The sequence below is a fragment of the Rhinoderma darwinii genome, chromosome 1, assembly GCF_050947455.1.
Source record: "Rhinoderma darwinii isolate aRhiDar2 chromosome 1, aRhiDar2.hap1, whole genome shotgun sequence".
In the NCBI taxonomy this organism is placed as follows: domain Eukaryota; kingdom Metazoa; phylum Chordata; class Amphibia; order Anura; family Rhinodermatidae; genus Rhinoderma; species Rhinoderma darwinii.
The window spans coordinates 45,054,194-45,066,253 of NC_134687.1; the positions used below are offsets into that span (position 1 = coordinate 45,054,194).

General features: G+C 42.3%; 1 protein-coding gene across 1 annotated transcript in view; it reads right to left on the minus strand.

Moving 5' to 3' along the window:
* BOD1L1 (biorientation of chromosomes in cell division 1 like 1) overlaps positions 1-11,648 on the minus strand; it is a 43,919-nt gene extending 32,271 nt beyond the window's left edge. The window contains exons 1-9 of the mRNA XM_075858209.1: positions 11,344-11,648; positions 9,960-10,084; positions 8,806-8,996; positions 6,514-7,122; positions 5,604-5,753; positions 3,424-3,593; positions 1,227-1,341; positions 491-623; positions 32-110 (exon numbers count right to left, since the gene is read on the minus strand). Coding sequence (XP_075714324.1) covers positions 32-110; positions 491-623; positions 1,227-1,341; positions 3,424-3,593; positions 5,604-5,753; positions 6,514-7,122; positions 8,806-8,996; positions 9,960-10,084; positions 11,344-11,460 — 1,689 coding nt within the window. The 5' untranslated portion in view covers positions 11,461-11,648. The remainder of the gene's footprint in view (positions 1-31; positions 111-490; positions 624-1,226; positions 1,342-3,423; positions 3,594-5,603; positions 5,754-6,513; positions 7,123-8,805; positions 8,997-9,959; positions 10,085-11,343) is intronic.
* Positions 11,649-12,060: the final 412 nt, after the last annotated feature.

Sequence of the window (12,060 nt, forward strand, 5' to 3'; positions counted from 1 at the left end):
AAGATATAGATCTACCTATCTAATTATTTACCTCATTCGACTTTAGGGTATCCCTTGAATCTTCATCATGAAAGTCACTTTTTAACTTTAGACTGCTAGAAGGGTCAGTTCTAGATAAAAAGAAACAAACCAAAGTTGGTTAAAACAGGATTTAGACAATCTATAAAATGTTCTAACAGTCACTAAAGAATTAAAAAAAACAAAAAAAAAAACGACACCTACACATAATGCAAAGCTCTCTAATAGTTTCTCGTAACACTGTGTGTGTATCTAAATACAATAAAATACGTGATAACGCAGCCCTACTGTAAATTAAAGAAAAAATAATAATCCATGAGTCGGTGACCATATAGAAAACACAAGGCAATTACACAGGTCATCGAACTTCTACTACGTCATTCCCCAACACAATGTCGAACTTCACTTTAATTATTCAATGAAAACGGATGTCCACAGAGTAAACAATGACGGTCACAAAAATAAATCTCACCTCAATTCGCCTTTCTTTTTTTTGCTCAGTGCAACTTTTTTTTCTAAAAACATTTGTTCTTTGAGTACTTCCTTTAAACTGCTGGATTTTGGCTTCAGACCTTTGGAAGGCTTGTCGGCCGCACTTGTTACCTCTACATGAAAAAAAAATAAAAAAACAAAATACAAAACATTTGTGCTGCGAACTGTAAAGTTGAAACCCAACTAGGTCACCATAAATACTTCTCAATGTATGAAGAACACCGTCATATATCAAAGAATACGGAACCACTTATTTTATTAGCATGACACGGGCTACTTTCCATAACACACACTAAACATAAAAACCTTTGTAGTCTACCGAATGACTAGGAGTGATATTGCCCATGCATTATTTCAGACTATCCAGAGTATTGTTTAGGATTTATTTTCTTTATACCGTCTGCCAAAATATCTAGTCTCCGACACTCACAGGGGAGAAGGCGGCCTACTAAGAACTTGCCTATCCAGCGATTTAGCAGATAAATAGAAGTCATAGCACACAGGAGAAAGATGGACAATATTAAACCTGCAAAATATTCCCTTTGTGCTGATGCTACTTAATATTAAACTATTAGGGGGTCACAATCTAATTTCGCACACAAAATTAACCTATTAGTATGCTTATAGAGTGACTAGAAATCAGAAGATGAGGCCCTGCTCACAGTTTGAGAGGTATATATATATACACACACATCTATCTATATCAGGTGGTTTACCATGAGTCTTCATTTTCAAAGCCTTGCTCCTCTCTAAAGCTTTGTGTTTGCGCTTTTCTTCCAATCTCTCCCTCTTCATTCGCCTCCTTAACAGCCTCTCCTCCTTCTCCTTGGCCTAGAAAAAAAACAGCGTAGTACCAGGTTAGCCAGAAACCATATGCCATGTTAAATACTTGTGTGTCAAAAAAAGACTAAAGTATAGAAGGTATGATGCCTTTATTGGCTACCCATAAAAATGATACATGCAAACTTTCAGAGCACACAGGCCGCTTCTTCAGGCAAGTTTACAAATGAAGAAAAAACGTAGAAAAAAAGCACAACGTTTAAGATGTTACACAAAGACAATTAGTACATGAGGTGATTGATACATCATTAAGATAAGCCGGGGCAATAAAACGGAGGTTATAGGGGTGATGACTTAGGAGATAAGGGATCTGGAGTCAGTCTGATGGGGGATGTGACGTGTGTCCATGTAGTGGCTCATAAATCCTGGTGTTAGATTTTCTGATAAAACAGATATAACATGACAAGCTGGGATGGGAAAAGAAACATCAAGAAAGACGACGACGAACCGGACCCCACAACCTGGATACAATCAAACTCTGGATTATTACATAGACTGCTTCAGAGAAACAGTTACATCTGAGATCTTGGACCAACAGAACAAAGTAACGCACAATCTCAGTACGGAGGAAAGGAACGCCACAAAATCACTAAAATCCAACAGAGACATCATCATCAAACCCGCCGATAAAGGAGGCGCTGTAGTAATTCTGAATACATCAGACTACATGCAGGAGGCACACAGACAACTCTCAGACAGAAAATACTACACCCTGCTAAAAGACCCCCACCAAACAATACACAGAGGAACTTGTCCATATCATCAATAGTTTCAACTCTGTGTCAGACAATGTACTGGACGTTATACCGGACAATCCCAGAACAGGTACATTCTACATGTTACCCAAAATACATAAAGAAGGAAATCCAGGGAGACCAATCATTTCAGGTGTTGGGACTTTAAAGAGTCTCTGTCACCACATTATAAGTGCCCTACCTTGTACATAATGTGATCAGCACCGTAATGTAGGTAATAGTGGTTTTTATTTAGAAAAACAATCTATTTTCACCAAGTTATGACCTATTTTAGATTTTTGCTAATGACTTTCTTAATAGACAACTGGGCGTGTTTTTACTTTTGACCAAGTGGGCGTTGTGGAGAGAAGTGTATGACGCTGACCAATCAGTGTCATACACTTCTCTCCATTCATGTGATCTGCACATAGTGATCCTGCGTTGTTCACTATGTGCAGTCACATACACCCACATTAACGTTACTGTAGTGTCTTGACAGTAAATAGACATTGCGTCCAACCAGGACGGGATGTCTATTCACAATCCCCATACTTTGGTAACTTGTGTGGGACTTAAAGCACAGCAAGCGTAATCTCAAGAGATCACGCTGTAAATGACAGCACAGCGTGATCTCGATGTGCTGTGTGACCCACACAAATGTTACCGAAGTGTCGGGATTGTGAATAGACATCACGTCCTGGTTGGACGCGATGTCTATTCACTGTCAGGACACTTCAGTAACGTTAATGTGTGAGTACGTGACAGCACATAGTGAACAACGCAGGATCACTATGTGCAGAATAAATGAATGGGGAGAAGTGTATGACGCTGATTGGTCAGCTTCATACCCTTCTCTCCACAACGCCCAGTTGGTCTAAAGTAAAAACACGCCCAGTTGTCTTAAGAAAGTCATTAGCATAAAGCTAAAATAGGTCATAACTTGGTGAAAATAAAAACCACTGTTACCTACATTACAGCGCCGCTCACATTATGTAGGAGATAGGGCACTTATAATGTGGTGACAGAGCCTCTTTAACTGGGAATATTTCTGGCTGGGTGGAAGATCTTCTAAAGCCCGTGGTGAGTTTCACACCCAGTTATGTCCAGGACACCACAGACTTCCTCTGCAAACTCTCTGACCACCTCCTCCCATGGTCTTCGCGTAGTACTCACTCCGTGGTCATGTTTACAGGCTGGCTGTACAAAATGCTTTCTATGGCACTGGAACTCACCATTTTTTCCTGCTACCCCTCACTGCAGAGATCACACCCCCATCCCCCACTGATATTACAACGAGACAAATAAGTCTACACAGAGTCTACACAGTCAGGTAACTCACCACAGATTGCCGACGTTGTTCTACGGTCAGTTCATCATCTGAATCGCTGTAGTATTTAGAGTACAGGAAAGGCTTATGAACATAGGCGTGCCGTGTGCCTTTTGTCTTTCTTTCGTTGTGTTCACCAGATGATTTGGCTTTATTCTCTGGGTCTACTTTGTTCTCTTCATCTAAAATAAGTTGTGATAAATTGTTGAAAATGTTATACACTGCGCATATTGCATAATAAAAAAAAAAAAAAAGAGCACACATTTCAATTAAACCATTCCGATCCTCCATACAAAGATTTTTACTTTTTTTTTTTTTTTTTAACGTATACAACCCTGTGGCCTACACCTGTATGAGAGCATTCCTTCTGGTATTGACCATTCAGTTCTTTATGGGTATGTATATTCATGCCAATTATTATTACACGATCTTTGTTTGCTTATTAACTTATAGTAAATACAAGGGCCATACAACCTGGTCTGCTATATATATATATATATATATATATATATATAGTCCTGGCTTATGTGCAATCATGTTTTATAGTATTAGAGACCTGTTGTCACGTGCTCTTTATTGGAAACATGGGGGTCATGCCCTGTTCTGCCTTGAGTGACTCTTCCTGGTTGATCAAGTTTGTTTTTTTTTTAGGATTTGTGGTCTCATTTTAATAAAAAAATTAATCTTTATTGATGCATAATATTTGGTGGTGTTCCTCGGCTTTGTAGGGGTGAAGGCCAATGTGTTGTGACCAGTGTTCTCTCTAACCTGTGCTCTCTGGAAAGGAATGTGTTAAAACATTCTAGTGAGGCTAATAGTGCAGATTCAGGATAGTCTTCGAGCCTCGGTTCTAGCGTTTCGTGCGCCTATTTTCTTGGTGCATATATTGTTTGCCAAATTTATTAATACGTCCGCCAGAAAGTACCTTGATGTGAAACACGCTCACCACCTTGCCTCAAATACTTAGAATATAGCCATGGATGTAACACTTGTGTGCACCAGTTTTGTGGCACAAAATACTGGTTTAAAGTATACCACCCAATAGGTGGACTTATGAAGGGAAAGGAGTCTAACATGTACTAAAACCATCAAACCGGGTGCACGTCATTGAAAAATTGGGCGCAATTTCAGCCTAGCACCTCTGGCTTTAGACTATCTATCTTTAAGCCATTATCAATAAATCTGCCCCAATGTGCCCTACTCCAGCACTAACAGTCTGCAGGGTATGGCATTTTTAACTAGGATTTCCACAGCTATGAGGGAACAGTTGGTGGGGTGGTGCAGACTTTGCCCCAGGACCATCATAGGGTTTCAATACATCTTACATGACACAGAGATAAGTGTATAAGTGTATAAGTGTCTCATGCAGATAAAGTCCGCACTTGCCTTCAGCCAATGTACCTTTTTTTTTTTTTACCATAGAAAATACGTGCAAATGATCACTTAGGACACTTCACAATCCAAAGACGAATGTTTAAGCAAATTGGATTCCTGCACTTATTTCAATTGAGAAATGGCCAAACAAGGCCGATACGAGAAATTAAAGGTGACAACGCTCACAGGTGCGACCATTTCTCCATTGAAATTAGCACTGCAATCAATTCCGCTCAAGGGCCACCAATGTGAATTTCTGTCTAACGTGAATAAACCTCAGATTTTCCTTATAACAATGGTTTGGTTTAGGAGGTCTTGCCGGATCAGATTTGTTAAAAGGTTTGCTGCTTTGTAAGACCTTTTGGAAAGTGCAATTATGTGCCACCATACAGACAGCATTAAAAGGCGGTGACAGGACAAACCAGGTCCATATCCAATATTATAGCATCTGCTCCTCGGGACACCCCTCTATGAGCCAGAGCGGAGAGACGCCACCAAGCGGCGGCTCTCGCTGTGACAGACTTGAATGGTCACAAGTAATGCTACGTTTTCCCCCTAGTGGCGGCTGCAGGGGTAACCAGCAGATCACAGCATCTTCCACCTACAAGCCAAGCTAAACCCACGGTGATCCGCTGATGTTATGAGACAGCCTCTTTAAGCATGTGTATGCACCCCTACCTATAATATTGCCATGAAGACACGAGAGAACAGAAGTGAATGCTCGGCAAAATAAGGAAAATTTTACCGAAACACCGCACAGCTGACAAACAAAGACATCACAACAGATGACGGCTAACACTTCAAACTGTGAAAATTACCATCGGAAGTAATTTCTCCCTCTTCTGTACTGTCAGACACAGTATCTTCTTCATCACTGTCTTCTTCAAATGAGGATAAGTCACTGGTGTGCACAGAGCTGACCGTCACGTCCGAAAAAGCATCCACATCAGAATCAGGTAAGGCACATTCTGCAAAATGACAGAAGATTTGTAATACAGCACAGCGAGAGAAACCACTTGAAAGATGGAAAACGAAGATGACCCGACAGATAATTGTAAGTTGTAACAAAAACTTTGCACAGTATCTGCGGTCAGGCAATTATTTGCTGCATTCGTTTATCCCAGTCCCAGTGGTCGGACCCCCACAGATCACACATTATCGTCATATTCTATGGATAACAACTTTACTCGTGTCAGAAGAGGGAAAGCATGTGCAATCGGAACAATTTTTCAAGTGGAACATGATTCCCATTGCTATAGAGATCTCAGTACGAAGGAGAGAAAGGAGCCCGATTCAAGCCTACCCTTTGCAGAAAGGGGAAGGAATATTGCTTCCCGTGAGCCATAGCAGCAGTCTAATATGCAGCACGCGTATAGTCTAGAAATAACATACAGCAATCTAATGCGACTTGTTTCATTCAACTCTTAAAAGGAGAGACTGCGCTGGGCAAAAGAAGCCAAAACTATGCAAAGAACTGAAAATAGCAAGAAACATCGCCTTTCTTTATTATAGGGACTTGCAAATAATTTAAACGGTTGCATCATTTTTCACTGCAAGGCCATGCTAGTAAAAAATCATTGAATAGTGCTGTGCGTTTTCCAGTTCCATAATGTATAGGACGGATCCTTTATGATACGTTTTATTCTTTGTTTTACCTAAATAAAATAGTTCAGCACACTACGCTATTCCGACTGCCAAAAAGCAAATGGTGAAATGGTGATCGCCTACCTTCCTTTATAGAGTCCGCAGCCTTCGGCTTGCCGCTACTCTTTTCGGCATTACAGAGTTTAGCCGGTTCCATGTCACTTTCCTTCTCCTTCCCGGATTTCTCTTCCTTCAGCCGTGTGCTGTCATCGCTCCTCTTCACGTGTTCATTTCTTTTTTCTGTCCTGATTTCTTTCTTCTCCTCCTTCCGGTCTGATTTCTCACTGACCTCGATTTTCTTCTCCAGTCTCTCAGCAGATTTAGGTCTCTGTTCGTCAATGTCATTTGCAGCGTCTTTGTTTGGAGTGGAGTTAATTGCTTCATTGACTGAATTTTTAATGTCCTCAGTGGGAAGTGAAATGTCATTTATATCTTCTTCCTTGATGAGTGGCTCCGCACTTTCACTTGAGGCTTCAGACGTGGACTTGTCAATCTCCAGTGGCTCTTCTGTAGAGACATCAATGCTCTGCTGTGGAAGTGGCTTTCTGGACACCTTGTCGGCATTCTTAGGGTTCGGATTCTCTGACAAGGCCCAGGCAGCCGTAGCTTCTTGATTCAACGAACTTATGGTCTCCAAAATAGACATTGCATCATTAGCAACACTGGTGCTGGGTCCAACCATAGATGCAGATCCTTCGGAAAAGAAGAGAACAAACAATTCATACAAAACAGTCCTAAAAGTACAATAAAATGGTTGGTTCTGGTACAGAACGGTAAAAAACAGTCAGAATTGTGAGACCAGGACCGGACAACTGAGCACAGATAAGCACTTATACTATTCAATTGGTATCTCAATCCTTTCAAGTCACCGTCACATAATTTTCTATGACACCCGGACATCTCAATTATCTGATAACCCAACAAATACAATGTCGGATTAAAGAAATGCTACTCCATTTATAAAATAAACTACTGCAAACATAGGCAGCAAAAATATTCTAATAAGATAACAAATAGGAATTCACCTAGAAATGAGACGTGCGCCGCGGAAAAAGTAAAGATGTTGTGTGTGTCTTACAGTTTACATCTTCAACCATTGTTCACTTGCAGAAGAAAAACAAGCAAAAATAAATAGTCAGGGAAACCCCTGCCAGATTGGGAACCAATACAAATATATATATTTTGAGGCCTGGACTGGGCAATGGCTTCATCCACAGGGATGCAACCGAGTCGCCCTTTAGCGATAGTGGATGGGGAGCATTTACGTCTGCGGGAGGGGGATTCTAGCAGGAAAAAGTTGCACAGCTCAAAGTATGCAAAGCGCCTCTGCCTCATGAAACGAAAGCAATAGTCTAGGATTTGTTTTAAGGGGTTGTCTGGTCAGGATAACACCTTTCCATCTGTCTATTTAGGCTTATGGGAGTCACAGTAGCTTTCCCTTCATTAACCAGGGGTGTGAGCGTCTGCAACTATTACTCTGAAGGACTTGGAGCAACATTACTGCTGGAGGCGCCATTTATTAATACATCCATTGCAATAAAAGGGCCACCGCACCCAGGAAAACACTTTACTTTCACGCGCTAAAGTAAAGACGGCTGTAAAATACGGAGTGGTTTTCAAGGGAAACAAACCTCTGATTTTCAGCCATTTTTAAAGCATCAAATGATTTTTGATGCGTTTTTTGGAGGGGTTTTTCTATTGACAATGAAAAACAGCACCAAAAACATCTCAGGAAGTGACATGCGCTTCATTTAACGCGCCGTTCTTTCAAATGGCCGCGTAAAAAAAACAAAACACTGTCTGAACGAAATGCCATTTTTACCATTGAAATCAATGGACAAATTTTTTCAGGCATTCAGCTTCCATTTTTTCAGGCATTCAGCTTCCGTTTTTTCAAGGCGTTTACGCCCCCGAAAAACTGCTGAAAACACAGCGTGTGAACATAACATAAAAGGGGCATACCCAGAATCAACAATTATCACCTATCCACAGAGGTGGTCAAAATTATCTAAAATCGCTTGGTGCCCCACCGATTGCAAGAACAGGGGTCCCAAAGCCCCGTTCCTGCTCAACGCACCCCCGAAGCGAGGATCTTGAATGACGCAACGGTCGAGCACTTGCCTGCTGTTCCAATCATTGTCTAAAATAATGACAGAAATAACCAAGCGCTGATTGGCTGTTTTAGTCATTCCACAAGGCTTAGAATGCAGTAAAATCAAGCGGTTCATGACCCCCGTTCTCACGATTGATGGGAGTCCCAGCAATCCCAAAATGATCCCCAATCTTCTGGATAGGGGATCATTTTTTCACTCTGGTACAGGCCCTTTAAGCCACATCACACTGAATGATGTTGTGTAAATAATAAATCTTGAGTACCAGTGACAGACAGAGAGGACTCCGATTTTTCTTCAGCTTGTTCGTGATTCGCATTTGCATCTTCCTTGTTGTTTAGCGTGGCCAAAAAATCTTGTACAACTTTCTCCACTTGAGGTCTGAAAGTGTGATTTATCTTTGGGTCGACAACTTGTGATATAATGCGGTCAATTCCAGACTCAAGCATTCCAGACCTAGGGACAGTAAAAAAAAAACAACAAAAAAAACAACTCAATAAATCGATTTATCCACCTTCACAATATCAAAATGGTGATGAGCCTCTCTGAGGAAGATGAGGTTACGCCCTCATACCGGATCCCATACCGGATTACTTCCCCAAAACATCACAGTACAGCGAAATTACTAGCAAGGGAACCGGCTGTTTCTGCAGTAGTAAAATAAGGAACGTCGATGTAATCGATAACATGTGGACCCTTTGTGTCAGGGACATTCAGGACCCGCTGTCACCGAGGCCGTCAGTCCCTCTGACCTGACAGATTCAGGTTTCAGCACCAGACACGGCTGCTCTGTATACAGGATACATAGAATCGTATCCAAAAAAGTATAGATTTTTTTAAATTAAAAGAAAGTCTTCAAAGGTTCACATAGCCTTTGAACAAGTCGGAGATCACCTACGAAATATTAGGATTCCCTGTGGAGAACAGTGGCACCGAATGGAGGGTGGTAGTCACTGCTCTCCTAAATATGCAAGTGAATGGGGTGGATTGAGGCAGACAGACATTAAAGGGGTTCTCCGCTTAGGACAATCCCTACTTGGTAGAAGGGTCCCTTGATAGTAAGCTGATCGAAGTGTCTCCCTTGCAAGCACCCCCAGCGACCATCTATAATCTATAGAGAAGTCTTGCAGTGTTTAATTTCCCTGCAGCGCCACCACAAGGGAAATTAAGAATTACACAGTGCCCATTCATATCAATGTGTCGTCCATGTAATGCAGGACAAGACAGGCCCTCCAGAACGAGAGACGCTCTTTGGTCAAGAGATGAGGACCCTGAACGGAGGAACCCCCTCTATTACATGAGTATTCTCTAGAAAATACATTTTCATATACCCCACTAAATTAGACAACCCCTATACAAAGCACTCCTTCCAGAAGTCCTGATACCCAACAGATCACCGGACTTCCGCTTTATACCCACTTGAGCACCTGCTGCCTGATGTTATTCCTCAGTTGGTTCTTGTTCAGATGAGGACTCCACGTGTGGCTTGCCAAGTGGTTGGACACAAAATTGTCAACCCGTTGCCTCAGATTTTGGTATGCAGGCTGCAAAGGAAAGGAAATAACACTCAGTCAAACGCCATTCCCACGTTACACAAATCTATGTATATAGAGTATACAGCCACATGACAGTTCCAGGCCGCGCTGATCCTCAAAGGAGTTTACCCCATCTCGGACATTTATGGCATATAAACAGGATAAATGTCCGATAGATGCCGGTCCTGCCTTTTGGACCTGCACCTCTCTCTGGAGCTGAGCCCCCTGACTTCCGTCCTATCTTCTGCCGCAGCTCAGTCTCTGAATTACTAGGTGGCCGGGAGTAAGTAAACAGCTGAGCTACGCTGTTTCTGTAACTCCCATAGAAGCGAATGCGGGAACGCTCATGAGTACAGTGGACCAATAACTAGGAGTCCTGTGAATTCTTTCAGCTATTTTTTTGTGGCCCTTTGGCTACTAGGAGTACTGACCCGTAGCTGGAACATGCTGCCCATAATAGGACAGGGGCCTCCATTAAGGATCCTGGGGGGCAGGTATTTAAATCCCTGCCCATCAGTAAGTGATGGTCTATCCTGGCGATGCCATCACCTCCTATGGTGGGAATGATTTCCCTTTACCTCGAGCCGCACATCCATCCTCCTTATGATCTAAAAAGACACCAGGAATAACAGATCTCCCATATGAGACGCAAAAGGAACACTCAAAATGTGATGCAGAGAACACCTATTTTTCCAGTAACTAAAGTTCCATACACACTATATTATTACTACGTGACCATATGTCAATTCACATGAACCCTATGCTATCAATCTCTAGAAATAAGCAGCATCACAAGTGTCCAGCAGCCACTAATCTCCTTCAGAAATAAAACGCATGTCTGGCTAAGGGCCCATTCACACGAACGTGACTAACATCTGTGTGCTGCTCAGGGAAACCACGCGCAGCACACGGACCCATTTTTTTCAATGGGGTCGTTCACACATGCGTGAGTTTTCAGGCGGCGGGAGTCCGCTGCATGTCCTATATTGGGGTCCTATGTTGGTGGGGAAAAGCCGTGCAATGTCTCCATGAGATCCTACACCTGATCCACAATAACCAACAATGGGACTCCTGTAGCGCAGCCGCCTGACACTGAGCGCTATACAGTCACCATGACGACCTAGTCACCCTGTACAGTAGAGTGGCAATATAAGACCCCACACACCTTCTGGGAAGGAAACCGTTAATAATATCTTGTATCGGGACCTCCACAATAATCACGCATCGCGCCGCCCCCCACACCTCCTCCTCCTCCTCCTCCTCCTCACCTTAGTGTCTACATCAGCCAGGCAGTCTCTACGGAACTGATCGAAGAGGCCCTGGCTCTTGAGGTGATTGACGATCAGCGACACCAGCTTGGGATCTCCGGGCGGCAGGTTGGCCATGATTTTCAGAGCTATGCAGCGACCACCTCTCCACTCATCACCCTAAACAAACGCAACCGCTGCACCCGACCCCTGACCCGGAAGCACCGGGGGATTCTGGGAAAATGTAATGTTTGTGAAAGAAAGAGAAACCAGTCAGCGGACTGACGGCGAGTGTAGGAGAGGTGCGACATCTAGTGGTGGAGCTGGATCATGGTGAGGACGTGCGCTTGTTGGATTGACAGGCATTACGAGCGACAGGCGACCTCTAGTGGTAGAACAGGGTTAAACTATAGACCTGCGCAGTAGATTACTTGATTATAAAACAGGTGCGACCTCTAGTGGAAGAGCTAGGTAATAGCATAGATATCGATGAAAGTACGGGTTGTAACTCAGGATCAGTGTAAAAAATGTAAAGTGAAATATTTACAAAGTAAACCAACTTATCATATAGATTACATTTATATAGACATTGTTATTAGATGTTCAAATTGGACATACATTTTAAGGGAAACTTTATGGAGTTAAGATGGGATGAAGGGAAAGTTTTTTGGAATGGACACACAGTTTATACCAATAAATTTCAATAAAATAATTTTTCTTTGTGTCTTTTTTTTTAAC